The sequence below is a fragment of the Meriones unguiculatus genome, chromosome 5 (genome assembly GCF_030254825.1).
Source record: "Meriones unguiculatus strain TT.TT164.6M chromosome 5, Bangor_MerUng_6.1, whole genome shotgun sequence".
NCBI lineage: Eukaryota > Metazoa > Chordata > Mammalia > Rodentia > Muridae > Meriones > Meriones unguiculatus.
Window position 1 is genome coordinate 40,095,301 of NC_083353.1, and position 21,637 is coordinate 40,116,937.

The 21,637-nt window shown below is 42.6% G+C and overlaps 1 protein-coding gene across 1 annotated transcript; it reads right to left on the reverse strand.

Moving 5' to 3' along the window:
* Positions 1 to 1,594: 1,594 nt before the first annotated feature.
* On the reverse strand, positions 1,595 to 21,083 carry Dusp11 (dual specificity phosphatase 11). The gene is made up of 9 exons (XM_021634514.2): positions 20,827 to 21,083; positions 18,634 to 18,709; positions 17,895 to 18,026; positions 13,183 to 13,306; positions 12,149 to 12,209; positions 10,553 to 10,599; positions 10,041 to 10,137; positions 9,672 to 9,842; positions 1,595 to 7,462 (listed from the first exon to the last, which is right to left on the reverse strand). Exons 1-9 carry the CDS (start codon positions 20,925 to 20,927, stop codon positions 7,324 to 7,326), a joined length of 948 nt encoding a protein of 315 aa, XP_021490189.1. The 5' UTR covers positions 20,928 to 21,083; the 3' UTR covers positions 1,595 to 7,323.
* Between the last annotated feature and the right edge of the window lie 554 nt (positions 21,084 to 21,637).

Consider the following 21,637-nt stretch of genomic DNA (forward strand, 5'->3'; position numbering starts at 1 on the left):
CCAGGCCAGCCAGAGTTGCATGGTGAGATGCTGTCTCAAATCAAATTAAACAAAAGATGGATGGTTCCTGAGGAACAGAATCTGAAGTTGTACTCTGGCTTCCATATACACGCATAAACACTAAGTGAAAGCACCCAAGCAAAGCTTGTGTTGAGCAGGTTCGCCTTCCATTGGTTACCATTTTTCTGAGTCAAGTGGGACACAGAAAACTATTCATTCAATTACAGACAGGCACTGACACACTGGAGGCCTGGAATTCATTGTGAGATGGCCTCCCAATACTCAGGAAAGCGGCCTACAGTGGAGGAAATTTTGCCTATACTTGCCCCATTTCCACACAGCTGAGGGGGCCCAGAAGACAAACCTTAGGTTTTATAATTGGTGTCTGTGGCAATAGGACCCGCCGGTCAAGATGTAAAGAGCCGTCTGTTACTAAGGAAGGCTGTTCTGGCACCTCAGGCTACTATACTACTGTTACACATGTCCCATGACAGGTATGGCCTCAAGGACGCTGAATGAACAGTAGCCACATATGAAGAGTTCACACTGTGACTCCATTTACATAAAACAAATGTATACTGTCACAACTGATTGGCAAGTCTTTGGAAGAGGCCTGGATGGAAAGGGGTTACAGATATGTGCTACCTTCATTGTGGTTCCATACATGTTCAAACATACTGTCTTAGTTTAGGTTTTATTGCTGTGAAGAGACACTATGAGCATGCCATCTCTTACAAAGGAAAACATTTAATTAGGGCTGGCTTACAAGTTCGGAGGTTTAGTCCATTATCATCCCGATGGAAAGCATGGCAGGCAGACATGGTGCTGGAGAAGGAGCGGAGAGTTCTACATCTTGGTCCAGCAGAAGGAGGCTGGTGTGCCACACTAGGCGTAGCTTGAGCCTAGGCCTCAAAACCCACCCCACAGTGACACTACCCCCAACAAGGCCACATATCCTAAGAGTGCCATGCCTAAAGGGCCAAGCATTCACACACATGCCTCTCTGGAGGCCATTCCTATTCAAACCACCACACATACCAAAACAATTTTAAACATGTACAGTGTGTATCAATTGTATCTTTAAAATCATTTGAAAATCAGGCAACATCTTTTTACATTGAAATAGCTAAAATCTGAGCTGGAGAGACAATCAGGCAGCGAAAGGATGGAAAGGTGGGCAGGGTAGACAAGTGGATTTCTGACACTGGCTGGCCAGTCAGCTTACTCAGGAAAGCTCTATGCCAATGAAACACCCTGTCTTTAAATCAAAACAACCCCCCTGCCCCCAAACAAAAACAAAATGTGGAACCAGGTACAGTGGTACATGCCTTCAATCTCAGCACTCTGGGGACAGGGGCAGGCGGATCTACAGAGTCCAGGACAGCCAGGGCTACACAGAGAAACTCTGTCTTGAATAACTGAATAAGAAAAAAACAAAAAGAAGAAAAAAACAACCAACCCAAAAACTCCCATGGTAGACAGTGCCTTCTGAGGATACACACACACATGAACACACACACTGGCAGTACTAACTGCTAGTGAGGGTAATTGGAACACTTACGTCCTGTTGGTGGGATACAAAATAGTACAGCTGTTTGGGAAAGTTTGACAGTTTATTGTAAAGTTAAACATACATGGCAGCAATTACACTTCAAAGGTGGGAGGGGGATGAAGATATTCACATAAAACCCAATATGAAAAATGTTTATGGAAGATTTAAAAATTAAAAACCAAAAAACCCCAACTACAGACAACCTAAATATCTTTTAACTGGTCAAGGAATAAGCCAAGTGCAAGACAACCATAAAAAGCAGTAACTCAGCAACAGAGGGAAGAGTGAGCATCAGATCTGTTCTGTGGCACAGACCTTAAAAGAAGTATCTAAATGAAGAAGCCCACTCAGAAGTCTATATACTAATTTCACCTGCACAGCACTTCAGAAAAGAGGAAAACTAGATCAGCAGATGCCAGGGGCTGGGTTGATGGGAGGAGCTGTGGGTGAGTGGGGGCACTGGAGGGTGGAGTTTGGGGCTGTTGCATATTCTTTTTGTTGGAATGCACAAAACATTTTCGTTTTCTTTTTAAAGTTACCTCAGAGCTAATGACTGCTCTTCCGCTCTTCCTACAGATGCAAGGGAGAGCATTATATGGCATGTGCAAGTTCAGAAGGCTTGGCAGAGTGTTATGTTTGTAAGATAGGCTTGAATTGTTCTTGTATTAACTGAATATAATTTTAATCCAGATTCTAAAATTTATCTCCATGTCGTGCAAATATAACTCCAAATGAAACCTTAATTATTGATAAATTGTTATCTTCAATGTAACTGATACTGGTGGTCTCAAACAATCTAAGGGTTTGTAGTTATGTCAAGGCAGAAGAAGACACCAGGTGTATCAAGCATGTGTAAGGTTAAACCATTAAGAGCTCGTGACTGCCTGATCCATAAGACACCTGAGGTCTTCTAGAAAGCAAATTGTGAGGCAAAAATTAAGTCACTGGTATTTGCTGGGCACTGGTGGCACATGTCTTTAATCCCAGCACTTGAGAGGCAGAGGCAGGCAATCTCTGAATTTGAGGCCAACCAAGGCTACACAGAGAAATCAAAAAACAAAATAACAAAAAGGTACAGAGTGGTAAGGAAGCATCTTAAGCAAAGAACAAAGCCATGTGATGTGCTGTTGCACAGCTTTAGCCAGCCAAGGCTCTCTGCCACGGTATTATTACTGCGGACTCTCTCCAGAGGGCTCCTTAGGTGAAACCACGCAAGCAACTCACAGCATGACAGAACAGGAGTTTGCTTACCAGGCTCCTGTCCTCTCCAGCAGTGGATTTTCCATGCTTCTGGATAATCACCTCATCCTCTGGTAGCAGCTCAGGAACTCAGATCCCATGGCCTGGCCTGTACCACTCCCCTTTACTTGAAAGAGGGGTCATACCGTAGCCCCTGGTGTGGGGCTACAGTAACACACAGGACCAGAGTCGATGTTTCCTAATTGGCTTGGGAATCGTTTTTTTTTGGTTTTTTTCATTTGGTTTTTCAAGACAGGATTTCTCTATGTAGCCCTGGCTGTACTGGAACTTTGCTCTGTAGGCCAGGCTGGCCTGGAATTCAGAGATCTGCCTGCCTTTGCCTCCCATGTGCTGGGATTACAGATTTAGCTTGGGAATGTAAAGACTTTTTTGATAAAAGCAAAACAGGGTGCAGCCTCCCATCCCTGGCAAAAGATACTGTCATACTGTGCCACTCTCACATCGTGGCACAGAACCTGAATTAAATAATGACACAAGGTACAGTGTACACAGAGAGAGCATTCACTGGGGGTAGGGTTTGGGGGAGAAGACTTTATAGTGGTTCCTACAGCTGAGCATGAATGACTGGCTCAGACCAAGGGACAACCAAAGATAACTTTAAAGATGAGGCAGAGTGTATGGCCTATTATAGCCACAAAATGGCTAGCAAATTCAGCTTGAGGCTAGACACAGAAAACCTTGGCAGAAAGAGGATCATGGAACCCCGAAGCCATATGCCATTTGGCACTTGCAAGAGGAAAGAACACATGGGAACTTGTTTCCAGGACACAGTTCTGGGAAGCTGTTAGTTTTATGGGAAAGAACATTTAGTTAGGATCCCACATGGGGCCTCCCTCCATAATGAGTGTTAATAGTTAAGATGTATAATGTAGGGCTGGAGAGATAGCTCAGAGGTTAAGAGCACTGGCTGTTCTTCCAAAGGTCCCGAGTTCAATTCCCAGCAACCACATGGTGGCTCACAACCATCTATGAGATCCTGTGTCTTCTTCTGCCCTGCAGGCATACATGCAGGCAAAATAATGTAAAGATAATAAATAATTAAATAAAAATTTAAAAAGATGTATAATGTAGTTATTAAAAACTAGAGATAACTCTTAGAAATTAAAATTTAGAGCTAGGCACGAGAGCATGTACCTGAAGTCTCACCTGCACAGGAGACTGGGGCAGGAGGACTGATGGAGCCCTGGAGGCCACCCTGCGCAACATACTGAGACCCGTGTCTGGTTTTTTAAAAAAGCATATATGTAATATATTTAAATATTGGGAAATATTTTCTTTTATGTTTTTATTATGCTTACACAAATCATATAGATGTATAGACCAGAAGAGGGCTGGAGGCATGCCTCAATAACAGAGAACATGTCTAGCATGCTCGAGACCCTGTCAAGCCCAGCATCTCCAACACATCAGAAAAAATACTAGAGATTAATGTGAACAGGTTAAAAAAAATATAATTAAATCAAAGGCACATTCCAGGAAAGGAACCCAACATCCAACCAGAAGCTGCCAACGGTTAGGGTTAGTACTAATACAACAGCAGTAAATAAAAACTTCTTGCAATTCACCATACTGAAAGGGCTCACTTGCTATCTGTCACTGTGGATAGAAAACACTCTATCATCTGAGATGAAGACCTTAAGACTTCAAGAGACAAATTACAGGTTACAGACAGAGGTTCGAGACCAGAAGATAGAGGATTTCAACAGCCAGCAGCGACACCCGGAACAGCATGAAGAGATGCACTGGAAAGTGCCTACCTGACCCTGTAGCTAATCAAAGTACAGGAACAGAGAAAGAATCAAACAGGTCAGTTCTGATTCAGCGGTGACATCCCACCCAGCCCCAGAAGCTAGTGAAGGACAGACATAATGATCAAATGGGAAATTGCAGTCATGAAAGTAGCACCCTGGGACCCAGGAGACATAAGGGCGTTCTAAGAAATGACAAGTAAGATAGAAGAGGGCTCAAGTCAGGAGCTGGGTCCCAGGTGTAATGAATAGACAGTGTGCTTCCTGTGGACAGCTGTGTTTCCTCAGATTCCTGTTAAAGTTCTAAGCCCCAGTATCTGAAATAGCACTGCATTTGGTACAATCTTTAAAGAGGCAAAAACATTAAAATAAAGTCTCCAAAAAGAACCTAATGACTGGCATCTTTGAGGAGAGCTGAGGATACATCTTGGCATATCATTTAAAAAGAAAAAAAAGGGAGGGAGGGGTTAAGAGATGTATTAAGACATAGAAGACAGTGAGGTACCAACCATTTACAAGATCCTATTCTCACTGCCTCCGTCTTCCCCAGCTTCTACAACTATGAGAAATAGAACATTCCTGCAGATTACACTGCCCCATCTATGACACTCGACCATGGCAGCCCTAACAACTGGTGCTGGTATCTAACCAGGGCATTTTAAGAAGCTCCAGAAAAGGGGTCAAACCACAAGGGCACATCACTTACACGGAGACAGTTTATAATACTATCAGCTATGGGGGATGAATATGACATGGCAACGGGAAAAGGACAAAGGAATGAGGCAAGAACATGAAGGTGAAGACATAAAAGAACCCACAACCACGGAGCACTATGGCTCATGATGACTAACACTTATCAAGAATTTCATCAAAACCTGGCAAACAGCTGTGGGGTGGATAGGCTGAGAGCTACATCCTCGTTTGCCAAGAATTCATCATCACATATTATCATAAACTGAAAAACATAGAAATGGTGATCTGTAAGAATAGTACTTAAACAATGAAGGAAGATAAATAGAATAAGACAGAAGTACTTAAGCTGGCTACCTGTGAGACCTGACAACCAGGTAACACGGAGGAGGATGCCTTTCCATGGTAATCTCAGGAAAGCTACCTGGGAAAGTACTCATGTGTGCTTCTAAAATAAAAATACTATTTAAAAATACTACACAGACCACTAGAAATGTGTTAAAAAGAAGCTGCTGCTTCCTTCCACTAGGCCTTTGGATGGTTTGACATGGACAGAAGCCACACCAGTGTGTAAGAATAAAAGCTATGAGGTACCCTGTGATAAACCAGGTCTTAAGGTGTTGGTAATCCAAAGACAGAGGAACAGGCAGGCAGCAGAGCTCATGCAGTAGCTGTCTCCCGGCAGTGTCCCCCACAGAAGTCCCTGGCCAAGGTGCTCTTTGCCCCTTCTAGACAGGGTGCACGTCTGCACCTGCCCCAGCCTTGTCCTCTTTTGCTTCATAACTGTCTGTTCTCATTTCCTAAAAAGTGTATTCCAGGAGACAATTCTGCAGGGGACGCCTCATAGCAAGCATCTGTTAAATGTGGTGAGCCATCGTTTGAGTGCGGAGCAAATCAGCCCCAGGCAAGGCTGGGTGAGCTACTGGGACTCCGTTAGGGTGAGGCTCCACGTTCACATGTGGAGGAAGATAACTACTGTGTGATGCTACTCTGTGTAGCATCAGCTGCTCACTTTGACAATTCTCAGAACCAGAAGCTTTCAAGATAAGAGCCAAATCGCCCAGTCATTCAACAATCACTTGTTATGGACTGCGGTGTGTTCTGATGAGCAACTTCCTGAGTGAGTTCTACAGCTGAAGGAATTAGCACCTCCAAGTAGCCTGAAGTGTGTTCCAGAGGAAGAGCACCATTCCAGTGTGGGAGGCCACTGGAGAGAGATCCTGAACACAGGTCCTCAGGATCAGCGCCACCCTTAGTCTTCCCAGGTAGCCAAGAACGTCTGTTCAACCTTCAAAATCTAGAGGTTTTCAAGCCTTCTGGATAGTTGGTGGCAGTTGCCTCGTCAGGTAAATTATTATTTAACCAGAACTCTGGTTTATCAATTAGTTTCTCTTGCCCAAGTTGGCAATCAATCATTCCCTAAAATCATTTCCTAAAATTCTCTAACACTTCTTTGTGTTAGCTGCCTCACTTGGCAGTTCAGTAAGAAGCTGGTCAGATTCCAACAATGACCACCAAGGAAAGAAAGCTGATCAGAGTCCTACAAGCACAGAGAATAGGCGCAAAGAAACTTGTCTCCTGGCTAGATTTTTAGTAGAAAATTTGAACAGTCAAAGAAAAACAGATATCCTCAAGATTGTCAGTAACAGAGAATGGTAAAGCACAATGAATCTCTGCATCTACACACACTTTACAAGCATGAGCAAAGGAAATACGCAGGGAAAGCAAAAGACAATTAAAAAATAGTTTATCCACTGAAAATTCTTTGAGTAAAGTTGAAGCCTGGAACGCTGTGTTCTGGACTGCTGCTATCGCTGTGCCTTCATCAGCAGGTAAAAAGCAATGCAATTCATCTTTAACCTAACACACAGGAAGGAGTAATCAAAGATTTAAAAAAGCTAAAAAATGCTTAAAATTGTTTTAATTCATTTGACCTGATTTTATTAAAAGTCATCCAGCTGTCTTCTGTTCAGCTCTGGTCTCAGGTGGCCCCTAAACAGTCTAGCCAAGGGTGTCTCACTGGGTCCGCCCCCGGCAGGCTGGGTAGAAATGTCTCTGGTAACTGGCAGAAGTTCACTTCTTATTCTGGGCTGCTTGACTGGCACTTGGCTTCATGTTCCAGAAGAATCTTCTTTGTGAATAGTCCTCTCCAGCTGGACCAGGAGGAGGGATAAGGCCTCTCCGGAAAACACTCTGACTTTGTGAAAATTTTCTTAAACAAGAAGCAATAAATCATTATCAACAGTAACATATAATAAGCTTTATAAAATTAAGAGATATTCTGATCCTACTCTTTCCTACCTGAATGACCCAAGCAGATAATCACTTATCTTTCTCTTCACTTTTATAAGATGGAGCTAGGACTGGGGCAATGGCTCAGTGAGTAAAGCTCTTGTGGCACATGTGTGAGGACGTGGGGCTGGAACCACAGAACCCATAGAAAGCCGAGAAACAGTAGCATGTGTCTGTAATCCCTATGACAATATGGAAACAGAGACAGGGGGATCCCTGGAGGCTCCAAGGCAGCTGGCCTAGCAGGTGCAGGGGAACTCCAAGAGGCTCTGTCTCAGACAAGCTGAAGGCGTGGGGGGTGACCTGGAGTTGTCCTCTGACTTCACATGAAGGCGCTCTCTCTGTCTCACACAATCCCACTCTGTCAAAAAGGATGATTTGCTTCTTTAGTCTCTATTCCTTTTCACCTTTTTGACTGTTGTTACTGTCAGTTGTGAGCAGCTATGTTGCTGCTGGGAACTGAACCTGTGTCTTCTTCAAGAGCAGTGCTCTTAACTGCTGAGCCAACTCTCCAGCCCCTGCTATTATTTTTTACTATTATAAATAAGTTTCAATTTCAGTAGCTTTATAAAATGTCACAGTACGGTTATGGTCACTTAGCTGTCTCCCCATTCTTAGAATCACAGGCTACTATGAGTTTTCCGACCATCAATATTTTGGGGATTAGCATCTCATAATATATACTACAATACACAGTGCATCTAGCTCTGTCTTAGACAGCAGAATTTGAAAAGTAGTCTCAATAGAATTGAACATTTTCATGGCCATCAAAATTAAGTCAAAAGGATAACTCCCATGCTCAGTGTCACCAGCAGCATTAAAAGAAAAAAAAAAGTGTTACAATGTACCAATTTGCTTTAACAAAAGTAGCAACAACAACCATAGTTATGGGTTGTGTGTTTGAAAATCTCCACCTCAGAGAATGGAAATTAAAGATGTGGTCTCACCCAAGACTGCACATAGTATGAATGGCAGAGTAAGGAGACAAATTCAAACCCAGCCCGACAGAACCCTCAAGTACTCATAAAAACTTAACCTAAATTAGCAGCCAAAAATATCTTGCAAGCTGTGATAGTTAATTTTAGATAGCATCTTGACTAGAGTAAGGAACAGCTACAGAGCTAGTGAAGTGTTATTTTTGCACTTGTCAACAGAGTGTTTCTACAGAAGACTGATGCATGAAGCGCAGACTGAATAAGGGTGATCTGCCTCGCATGGGGCAGGCACAAATCATGTAGATGGGATTGTGAACAAAGGCAGAGGAAAGGCAAAGTTACCCTCTCCTGCTCCTCCACCCCCTATCCCAAGGCTTCTCAGGCCTTTCCTCACAACTCCTATAGTTACCATACTCCTTGGGCCTCCAGCTTACAGAGGACTTGCTGAGGGACTTCACCTACAGTCATACGTGTCAGTCACCTTAATAAAGGCCTCTCTTGTCTACCCGCCTACCCTCTTCTCTCCCTTCTCTAGCTTTCCTTTTCTCTGGAGAATCCTTTTTTGACTGAACCAAGAATTTTCTCATTTCCTAAGTGAAATACTTTTATGATTTAATTTGCTCAAATCATTTGCAAATATCTCTATTGAGTTTATTATCTCTCAAAATTTCTTTCTCTGTTGTTTTGTTTTTCTGTTTGAGACAGAGTCTCATGTGGTCTAGGCTGACCTCAAACTCACTATGTAGACACTGATGAGCCCCTGATCTCCCTGTCCCTAGCTCCCAGTGTTGGGGTTACAGGCACCCACCACCCCACCTGGCTTTTTTTTTGTTCTTTGAGTAACAGCCTTCCTTATTCCAAACACAACGTAGCTGAAGAATTCAGAAGTCTCAAAGCCTAGGGCTCTATCTCAGAGGTAGAGGCTTGGGTCTGATCCCAAGAATGTAAGATTTTATCTTCTAGTGGCCCCATCTAACTCCTCCTGGATAAAACTAAATTTGCAAATAAGAAATAAAATTTCCTTTTCTCATCTGCCTCTGAAGAGCCACACATTTCCCACTCAGGTTTTCATTTGCAGGGCAGCGTGACTGAAACTGATCTGAAGAAACGGCAGCTGCTGGCCACTACCACAATGTACTTTCCCGGCTTAAAGGACAGTTTCCATCTCAGTTCGAGGAAAGGGAGAACAGGTACCTGAGTGGCTGCTGGGTCTGGGTATGAAAACGCCGGAAAGGTGGTGGACGGCCAGCAGGCCGGTTGTTCCTAGGTCCTTGGTGCAGAGGCTTGTTAGTGGTATGGACTTGTGCCATAGGATGTGCTGCGTCTTCAGGACCACCTGACTTAGACGTACTAACATTCCGGTTTCTAGAAGAGAAGTGTCCTCAGTGTCACAAGACTCCAGTTCCAGTGGCTAGTTTAGTGACTACGTATTTTGGTTTGTGAACATATGATCTCATCTTCCCCATTTCTATTGGTTTAGGGTTTACTCAGCAAGTGAGAAAGTTCCAGGGTAATGTAGCACATGAATTACTTCAAAGAGGATTCCCTAACCACAAACCTCACCTAACCAAACGGAAGACTTCCTTTTTGACACGATGATTCTGCAGGTTTTCAATGTAGTTCTGTCTTTCTATGCAGTGCCCCCGACACCTGTTGAATACTGAGGGGTGGATGAAGATGTACTATCAGAAACAATGTCACAGAAGAAATCTTGCCCAGAGGTTGAGACCAAAGCTCATATGCACTGGCTAATCATTATGCTGTTACACCTCACTACCTGCAGATAGGTTCCTTCATAAGCTTTTGGCAAAAGACAACTTATGCTGCTATTATTTTTCTTTCTTTCTTTTGGTACTGGAGATCAAACTCAGGTTTCACACAGGCTCAGCAGATGTTCTATCGCTGAGCCACATCCCCAGCCCCAAGAGCTAGTTTTCCTTCCTTCTCTCTCTTCACTTTCTTTTTGGCATCTTATATTGGATATGAAATTTTTTCCAAAACCTAAAAAGTGGATCTACCATTTCCACATTTAGCTTTTATAGAAAGGGAAAAATAGTGACACCCCTCATACTTACATTCAATTGCATCATCTGGCCTCATGCCTTCTACATCAATCAAATATCTAACAAAACAACATAATTTGGGTCACTTAAATATAAGAAAAAAAAAATCAAAACAGGTCCAATTTCACTTACAAGTGGAGACATACAGATCCTAAGAAAATACTAGATATCTAATCCAACAGTTACAAAATGACAGGTCATGACCATAGAAAAAAAGACTACCCAAAGATTGACTAAGAAATTTATTAATAAAGGTACTTACATTAATATAACAACATAATTAATAAAGGAAATGCATGACCAAACTGGAAAATGCTTAAAAGATAGATTCAGTAGTTATTTTCATCAAATGCTTTGTGAACTAAAAACAGGAGGCTTCCTTAATATTACTGTATATTCATCAGGAACCAACAACACATAAAGCAACTGGGAAAAATAGTAACATAGCTAAAAATACTGGAAAACCAACTTATATGGGCCAGAAACAGGAGCTACCATTATTGTCACCCACTTTTTCCTCATTCTCACCCTCAATCTGCCACCAGGGTCCTGACAGTGATGACAACATCCTTCCACCAAAATGGCCTCGACATCCTGGTCCAAGTGACCACACTTCAGTTCATACAAAAACCTGATGACGCCTTGCTCTACCTCCTTAGAATGTTCTTACTCAGCAGAAAGAGATGTGTTCAACACCCCCCCAAAAGGTGCAACAACAAGCAGACTGAAATACCACTTTGCATGGCCTAGTTTTGAGCCTTCCCACACCTGCAGCTCCACTTCAATGCCATACTTACTGCACTGCCACCTCCTCCAGTGCAGCATACCCTTCCTACTCTAGGGTCTTGGCTGAGCCGTAGTCTCTCTTCAGTGTCCTTACACCGCTAGCACTAGGAAAACTGTCAGGTACTGCTCAACCCTTCCTTGGAAATGTACTGTTTTGATGGTAGGTCAGACTGCCCTATCATTTGATCTCATGGTACCATGGACCCATCTTCCTTAGCACACGACAGTGACAGATCTATATTCTTATTATTTTTATTATTATAGTCTTCATTATTTCTTCACACGGAGGTTAAATTTCTTTGCCAGCACTCACACTGCTCACACAAACCAGATCTCGGTAAGGATTGTCTGAATGGACAAACATAAAGTCACACAACACAATTCTTTAAGAATCACATCTGAATTCAGAATCTGCATGTCAAGTAAGGTTATTGCTCAGTCAGGGGCATGTGGATCCAAAGATGCTCATACCGCTTTTATATTTTATCATACCCCAAGTTCTGATTTGCATGTTCATTAGTATGCAAAACAAAACAACACAAAAACAAAAACACACCAAAAACAGTGTAGCCTTTAAAATATAAGGTCTCCAAATACTTCCACAGGAAGATACCTACTGCATATTAAATTGCAAATCTGAATGTACTTTCAGATAGACATAGGTGTGCTTATATCTGCATTTATGAGCTCTGCAATATACTGCTGATGGCAGTCTCTGGGTAGAGACAACACTGCTCTATACTTTACCCACTTCCAGCTTACACTACTATTGCAACCACACAGACACATTAAACACTGTTGGCTTTTGGGTTGGCAACTCACCTGCAAATGAGGTAGCCAGTCCTGTTTAAGCCGTGGGTGCAGTGAACACCAATAAGTTTGTCTATAAAACAAGAAATTCAGAGTTAAGTAAAGGAAACAAGATACACCAAAAATAAATTGGGAAACTTTCTGAAGAGCAACACTTACAAGTTAGTGAAATATTACTGCTATGTTGAAAAGTAAAGTGACTTTAAAAACGTTATCAAGAATCACCTACCAAAAGCTCATTGTTATGGAATTTTGCAAGTACTGGTTAGATACAATGATGTAAACTACAGAGGCACCATTAGGTTAAACTTGCATTAGACAAAGCCATCTATCTTGACATAAAGAGGAAACTGGAATTGATTGTATATGCAGTGCTGAGGTTTGAAGCTAGGACTCATGTAAGCCAGGTAAGTGCTCTGCAGTTAATCTACAGACCTCAGTCCAGCCTCCACTTGTGCTAGTAACAACCACAACTATACTCAAAATGGGAAAACAACAGAAACACCTTCAGTATGTGTGACAAAGATGCAATTCTCTAGGCCTACTTGTGCTGTTTTCCTACGGGGCTGTCACTCCTAACCTGTGTCTTCTGTTGCTTCTTTATGGAACTCTCGGACCCTGAGATTTTTAATCTTCTACCACTCATCCTTTAGCAAAAAGGATAAGAGAAACACTTCCATCATAGACACATTTCTCACTTAAGTTTTGTTTTATGTGGCCAACAAGAGGAAAAACACTTTATTACTACCAGCGGACATTTTCAAAGACAACACCGAGATGGTTCGGTGCTTGAGAGGACATCTGCTCTTGACGAGGACCCAAGTTTGGTTTCCAGCACCTATACTGTATGGCTTACGACTGCCCATAACTCCAGGTGGAGGGAACCTGATGCCTCTGGACTGAGTACCTGCATTCACATGCACATAGCCACGAGCACACACACATTAAAATAAAAAAAAAAGAAAGATTAAAAAAAAGTCCCCAAACCTATTCAAAATGTACAAAAGAGTTCAAGATAAAAAGAAAAAGAAACCACAAGGACTTACCATTGTCTTTATTTTTCTTTAAAAATTCTTTAACTGCACATTTGAACTTAAAAATAGTGTCATTATCAGGTACCTGATGACCAACTGTAAAAATTTTTATGTAAGAAATAGTTTCTGGCAAATCCTAGAAAGCAAAACAAAGAAAAGTATATATTATTTCATTTGTAGGTAGATAAAGAAAGATATGAGGAGCCTGAATATAAACTGGTAATGATAAACTTACTGTGATAGCAATTCTGACTAAAGATAAAGAGGTACTTCTTACAAAGCCGTTTCAACTAGGAAATAGCACTTGATTTTCATTACAACTACAGAACAGTCATGAAGTATACAAAATACACCAAATTCAATTTGAATGAGGGTGCATATATTGCGTGACTAAAAATTATATGAACAAGTTCTACTTAGTTATTTCACCTTTCTGTGCCTTCACAAAGTAGTAATGAGCTGGGCAAAGGAGTTTATGGTTGGGGGAAAAAAACAACAAAAAAACAAAGAGGGTAGGTGTGGGTCTGGAGAGATGGCTCAGAGTTTAAGAGTGCTTGCTGTTCTTCCAGCGGACGTAGTTCAGTTCTCAACACCCATGTCTGATGGCTCACAACAGCCGTAACTCCTGCTCCAGAGGATCCGACGCCCTCTTCTGACCTCAGCAGGCACCTACACACATGTGGCAGACAGACACACACAGAAAACACACAGACAAAACACACACATGCATGCATGCACACACGCACACAAATAAAAGAAATCTCAGGGAAAAAAGAGAGGTTATGTGAAAATCTGTAACTCTGGGTTTAGGTGGAAAGCATTAACATGAATTTTACAGAGTTCCTAGCTCTATCCACAAGAAAAGCTTCAGAACATTCTATTAACAATGAATATGCTTGACAACAGTGTCTGGAAAATTATCAGCACAAAGTTTTCTGCAAGGGCTGAGTCAAGTTGGAGCAGGAAACAGCTAAGATGAGCCTGAAACTTCTTTCATGTAGAAAAAGTGATCACAGATGATCAGGACACGTCAACAGATTAGCACTGAGAAATGGTTTAGTCAGGCTGAGGAGCTACTGGCAGCTGATAGCGGCTTGGGAAGGGGGAGCCAGTCTTCCTCAGGAGTGTGGCCCTGGGTAATCGGCCATGTTCCAATAGATGCTTCACACACGTGCACTTGAACAGTGCTAATTTTGGATGCAGTGGTTCCTTTTTAAAAGGCAGCATGGGTGTGGGGTGAAGAAATGGCTCAGTTTCCAGTACCCACATGAGGCAGCTCGCAACCAGGTCTAGAGGATGTGACACTCTCTTCTACCCTCCACGGTACCTTCATGCATGTGTTGAACTTATAAAAATCAAATAAAAGAAGGACATGACATTGAGAGTGAAAATCAGGATGAATTAGCTATGGTGTTGGGGTGATTGTGATCAAAATGCACATTATACATGTATGAAATTCTCAAACATATTTTTTAAAAAAGGTTTTAGGAGACATACTGAGACGTTCCAACTATCCAACGGGAAGCCCTCCACCTGTACTCTAATTGCAAAAGGCAATTGCAGGGGCATTTGTAATGATAGAAAAAATTTAATTAATTAAATAGATCTGACTAGCCACTATTGGCAGGGATCAGGGAACCAAGATATTATTTTGAAAGCTGTTACACAGAGGAAATACCCTGTTGACATCACTGAGTAAATAAACAAGCAAAAAACGTCATTAAGTAAAACATGAATGGTAAGATTCACCTGCACAGCCTGGTGAATGGTGGCGCACACCTGTAATCCTAGACTCTGGGAGGCTGAGGCACGACACTCTTGAGTTTGAAGTCAGCCTGGGCTACACAGCAAGAGCCTGTCTCAAAAAAGAAAAAAGAAAGAAGAAAATCAACTTTTTGAGCCCTCAAAGGAATGGATAGATTAGTCATCAACAACTGCTAATACCATAAGACACAGCCACTCATTATCTAACCCTAACACATGACCAGCTGGGAAAACATCTCAGGTCAGGCAAGGCAGTGCGCCCTTGCTGTCTCTGCGTTTTAGTAGGCTGAGGCAGAAGGTCCAACTGAGCACAAGAGTTCAAGATCAACATGGGCAACATAGCAAGAACCCATCTCAAAATATACATGCTCAAAAGTGCCATGTTACAAAGAAAATCAAGGCAGCCGGAGCAGTGGCTCTCAGCTCAGAGCCTTTCCTGCTCTGGCAGAGTGAGGGTTTGCTTCCCAAGACTCATATAGCCAGTTACAGCTGTCTGTAACTCCAGTTCCAGTGGATCTAACATCTGTAGGCTCTAGTACGCATGAGGCGCACATAAACTCATGCTGGGACACAAACATACATATTAAAACAAATACTTTTTAGAAAAGGAAATCAAGCTGGGTGTGATGGTCCATGCCTATAATCACAGCCCTCGGGAGGTAGGGGCAAGAGGCTAGGTGACTGAGGACAGCCTGGGCAATAGGGGACACCATCTCAAAAAAAAAGAAAAGAATCAAGGCAGGTGGAGCGCTGTAGATCTATAATTCCAGCATTAGAGAGACTGAGGAGGAAGATCAGGAGTATTAGGTGAGCCAGGGCTAAATGTTAAGACTCTGTTTCAAATACTAAACCCAAAACAAAAATATAAGGAAGAGAGGGAAGGAGGGTAGGAAAGGGAAAGAAAAGAGAAACCAGGGGAACAGAAGGAGAGAGGAGGGAGAGAAGGAGGACGGAAAACTCAGTCTGGAATCGGCTGTGCTAGCCCAGTTGCTGACAGCAAAAGGAGTCTGCCAGCACAGGGAGCTGCTCAGCCAGCACTGAGACACTACAGCCTAGCAGGGTCTCTCAAAGCACAGAATTCAAGAGAGGGACAACAAGAAAATAAAAGGGACAGAGACAGCATTCAGGACACTTAATCAAATTTGGCAGAAAACTACCTGCAAATTGGCAATTTTTATGATACTTAGGAGTTATCAGATTGCCTATCTTACATAAAAGAACTGATATTAAGAAAACATATTGTATCTTAAATATGCAGACCAAAGATGTAGAGATAAATTCTGTAACATCTGAGGGTTCCTTTAAAATAAAGACAGAACATGCTGGAGGTGGTGGTGCACACACTGAATCCCTGCACATGGGAAGCAGGAGTAGGCAGTTGGAGACCAGCTGGTGTATATAATGAATTTCAGGCCAACCAGGGCCTCATAGTGGGACTCTTTCTCGTGAAAAAACAAAACAAAGACTAGCCCTCCCCCCATACACAGAGGTCAGGGAGTAAGGAAGGCAGAATGGGCTGAAACAGATAGGAGCAATAATGAAACACAGCATATACATATAACTTAATATTGAGCCAGAAAAGAAAAACATTCTGGTATGTGCTTTAATAAATGTCAGAAATATAATTACTAAAATAATTCAGACAGAAAAAGACAAGTGTTACATGATACTGGGGCTGGAGAGATGGCTCAATGGTTAAGAGCACTGGCTACTCTTGCAGAAGACTCAGGTTCAATTCCCAGCACTCACACAACATTTCACAACCATCTGTAATTCCAGTTATAGGGATGTAATGCCCACTTCTGCCCTCCACAGGCCCAGCATGTCCTTTGTGCACATATGTACAACCAGGCAAACACTCATACAAATAAATAAAAATAAACCTCAAAAAATTTACTCCACAGATAACTTTCCTACTTCATCAAAGATACTTTTTCCTCCAGCAGCAAAAAAATTATTACAAAAAGCTACGACTAGTCAAAATGCAGAGAACAACTGACTGTGAGGCCCAATCGATACACCTAAAGTATAACCCTTACATCTAAGGCTCCGAGAATATCTCAGAAGAGGGAGGTAGAAAGACTTGGGCTCAAGGACCAGGAAGTCCGCTGCAAGATTATTCTTTATAGATATAACAGGGATAGCTACACCCATGAAATTTCAACAATATGGGTGCTTAAACAAGATCTGAACAATAACACCAGTTGACAAGCCAACATGGATGGGAGAAATTGCAAAGGGCCCTACCCCTAGATGAAGAACTACAGGCAATTAAAAACTACAGAGAGAGGGAGAATTAAACCTTCTAATAAGCACTCTAAAGTGGTCAACCTGAAAAAACATACAAGCAAAAGTAAATGGACTCAGCAGGTTGCATTTGTATATTTGCATACACACACAGCAACAGTAAAGAAAAAGAGGCTATGAAAAAGAGGGCTGGAAGAGGATAAAGAAAGGAAGAGGGAAATGACAGAACTATACTTTAATTAAATTAAAAACATTTAGCTACATGCTACATTGTGCTATGTGTATGAGATACCTAGAACTAGGAAATCTGTGGTAGTAAAGCAGGTAAGAGGACTGTAGGAGAAGGAAGAACTGATGTTCAATGGTTACAGAACTTTTCCTGATGAAAGACTTGGGTAATGACTACTACATATTATAGTTCAGTTACTGTATCCAAGGAATTGTGTGTGTGTTTAGCTGTTGCTTAAGACTTATATAGCCCAAGCTGGCCTTGAATTTGTGATCTTCCTGCCTTAGGCTCCTAAGAACTGGGATTACAGCCATTCACTACCATGCCCGGCCTCCAATCTCATTTCAATATGGAATTAGGGACACTATTTGCTTTTCTTTTAAAATCATTACTACCTATGAATAAAGCATGGTTTTCACATCAGCACAGGATGAAAACTATTAAATTACTGTGAGTTTTGTTTTCAGTTAGAAAGTCCACTTACCTCTATTTTATAATAGCGCTGAGTATATGTTAAATCGATTATCAATCCAAGTTCTTCGTTTTGTTCTTGGATTTTATTAAAAAGATCCAAAGGAGAAAAGCATTCTTCTGGCATAAGCTTCGCTTCAAATTTCTGTCGGAGAGTGAAGAGAGAGCCACCTGCTTACAGTCCGTACCACATTATGCATTATTCCAGCCCTATGCGATGAGCACACGCGGCTCAAAGGGCAGGCTCTGCTCTTCTGAAAGCTCGGAACAGTCTTTCTTCCAGTGGCGGGAAGAACAAAAGCTCACTTTTATATACTTACTTCTGTGTTTGTGTCCCCCTGCCTGAATGACTTCAGAGTTAAAAAGGTAAGGAAAAAAAAAAAAAAAAACACTTTCTCTAAGCCTTAAAACCTATTGCATTTCACAACCAACCAACCACCTACCTACCTACATCCCCCATCCCCGCCAATTCTACTGAATTCCCAGTAGAGCGACCACTATATCAACACATCTAGTTTAGTCAGGCAAACACAAAATACGACATACTATAATGGCTCTTTATAATACAGGAAAGGAATTACACTGTCTTTTCCTATAATTAGATATGGATGTAGATTCTACTATCTGTGGATCTAGTTTCAGGACAATAAAGTGACACAAACCAGGAAAATGGAGAGCGAGCAGGTTGAGAGCTAGTGTTCTCCACGGGAAACGCTGAGTTCTGAAAATATACTGAATTAACTTTCATTTACCTTTTGCAAAGGAACTTTGAAAGCAATGAAACGGGTCCCAGGCATCCGTTGTCCAACTGGAAGATAGTCTTTCCATCTGTGACATAGCGTATTTGTTAATCAAACTGAATGTCACCCTTGCCTCCTATAAGAATAAGCTTCCAAGATAATGGGGCACCTAGCACACACAAAATGTCCCTTTACTCTGCTCTGCCCTTCGTCCCTCAAACCTATTCATTCTGCACAAATAACAACCTACACTTTCCTTCCACCTGCTTCCCTATCTTGAAAACAGATACAAGACAACAAAATAGCACACAGGTCTCCAAAACAAGAAATACCCAAAAGCAAGAATGGTCAGACCTTTGTATCCCTAATAAATCCAGCCTAGCATCAAATACTAAGGTGATATATCAGACATGAAAGCAGATGGGGGATTGTATCAGGGAAGAGGCCTAAAGGGAGGGGAGAGAGTAACAAGAGGCAGAAAGGGGGAAGGAAAACAGATAGTGTACATTTTCCCTCCTATGTAGAATCTAGTTTTAAATATATAATGAATATACATATTTGAGACATGAAAACATTGGTGAATTATTTAGGAGGAGGAAAGAAACTAGAAAAATAAGGGGGGGAGTTGTATTGTGTGTCTTACTATAACAAGAAAGTCTGATACACATGTAGAAAATGTCAATGAAATTCATATTTTGTATGGTAACTAAAACTGTTAGACAGTAAGAAGTAATAACTACCTATACACTAGCTGAAAGAGCTCAAACTCAATACTTTCACTGCACATAGTTTTTTTGGTTTCCACATAAGTGACATCAATTCAATGTGTAGAAATTGCCCAGTTGTTACATGAATAGACACTCTGAATTTCAGTCATGCCCAGGGTCAGTGTGGAGAGTCAGAACGGAGCTGGTTTCTGTCTGTGAATTATAAATAAATAGAGTTCATTCAGTAAACCTGAAGCACAGAGTGAGGACTGAGTGGGCAAGAGACCTGGCTGGAGACACAGCAGACCCCAGAACAGTGGAACCTACTGTTACAGGACATGACAGGGATTGTTATGTTTTTTTATTTTATTTTTTTATTTTTAAAGCCAAGCTTTACCTTACATCTGTGAGCTGTCTCCCAACTACTATTCAATATTTAGTTTACATAATGAACCATATAAAGGTATGTTAACAATGGATTAGAGAAGGCTGGAGAGATGGCTCAGAAGTAAAGAACACTGGCTGTTCTTCCAAAGGTCCTGGGTTCAATTCCCAGCAACCACATGGTGGCTCACAGCCATCTATAATGAGATCTGGTGTCCTCTTCTGGCGTGCAGGCAGAACACTGTATACACAATAAATAAATCTTAAAAAAATAGAAAAAGGAATGGATTGGAAGGGAATGACAGTAGGTAAATGGACACCTGTTTTCTGCAACATGACAGGCAAGTTCTACAGCGGGATGCTGAAGGAGGAAAGCTGACAGACTCTAAAGATAACCAGGAGATAAAAGTCTAGGGAGGGAGGACATTACGTCCATCCTGAATTTTAGGTGTTGCTCATTCGTGGAAATAAAAGAGTGCTTGCTGAAGTCCGGGGTTGAGGAGAGGACATTCAGTGCATCCCTGGGTTTTAGGTATTGCTCATTTGTGGAGATAAAACAAAGGACTTGATGCATTCTAGGAAGGGGAGAGGCCGATCTGGCCACGCCTGGTTTCAGCTATTCCTTATTTGTGGAGATAAAACGACCGACTTTGAAACCTAGGCAGGGAAGCAAACAGTCGCAGGAAGTAAAGTGTTCACGGCCCCCGTAAGCAAAATCATAAAACTAACCATTGGCACAGGCAGGGGAAACTCCCTCAAATGACAACTCCGCCTCCAGAGTCCTGGAAGCAAAAGAACCTCTCCAGCTAGTGCCAAGGGCAGGGAGTGTACAGCTCACAGCGGAAGCCTCACACAGCGCCTAAGCTATCTTAAGACTCTCAAGGGACCCAATACTGACAGCCGCGCCCCACGGCGCCCCTCCGCGCTGGCCCGAGCTCCACAGAGAGAGGCCCCTCGGGACACACCTAAGACCCTAGAATGCCGAGTAGGAAGTGTGTGGTGGGGTTCGGCGCGGAGGACTCTGGGAGGCGGAAGGGCGCGCGGCCGGGAGAACACCGAGACCTAGGCCGCCGAGGCGGCCGGAACGACCCAGCCCGGAACCAAAGCGCCTTACCTTTCTGGGATGTGGTTTCCGCCTTTCTTCTTGGGTGCGGCACGGACAGCGAAGTCCCGGCCCCGACCGCGAACACTGCGGCCATAATGCCAGTGGCTCATGTGGGCGCAGAAATGCCGCCCACCCAACGCCAGGCGTGCCAGAGCGACCAAAGTGGCGCCTCAGAGCTGCCAGAAGACGCCGCTGGGACCAGAGCGTCGGCGCAGGAAAGCGCCGTGTCCGGTGCCTCCGCAATTTGCGTGCGCCTTGCCACGTCGTGATGACGTCACACGCTGGGCGTAGAGTGGGTTTTGTCAACCCGCCCTTGGTTCTGTTTGTTCTGAAGCTGGAGGCCGGTGTCACAGCTACGCTAATTAATACGTGCACTTGTAGAACTGCTCAGGACCGGGGACAGACAGTCCAGCCCCACCCTGCGAGTTCTTCACGACCTCGTCACTTGTTTACATTTTGTATAGTATTTATGGTATTTACTTTCACACGAGTATCCTTTTCCCTCCGGGGCGGGGGGATACCAAAAGTTTGTTACAACACATTTTTCCTTATTTAAATATATATTTGCAGAGGTATTTTAATCCAGCAGCCTGGCTACTCTGACTAGAATACAGACACGCCCTTAGAAAAGGATTTGATAGAATGAGTCAGGATAGGATATGCCCAACTCTCAGCAGAAGAGACAGAAAAAGAGAATTTAGGAGAGCGGCTCAGAGGGATTTGGGATGGGGGAAAGCCTTATTTCTGGATTAAAATTCCTCTACAGTGTTTTTCAGGCTTTGTTCTTTACTAGGTCATGGTGTAAGACCTGGGGTCTCAC

Coding starts and splice junctions, on each gene's coding strand:
- Dusp11 (XM_021634514.2), bottom strand. CDS start 20,927: ATGAGCCACTGGCATTATGGCCGCAGTGTTCGCGGTCGGGGCCGGGAC. Junction 10,600..12,148: donor ACTGGCTACCTCATTTGCAG/GTGAGTTGCCAA, acceptor TTGTTTTGTTAG/ATATTTGATTGATGTAGAAG. Junction 9,843..10,040: donor GAAGTCTTCCGTTTGGTTAG/GTGAGGTTTGTG, acceptor CTTCTCTTCTAG/AAACCGGAATGTTAGTACGT.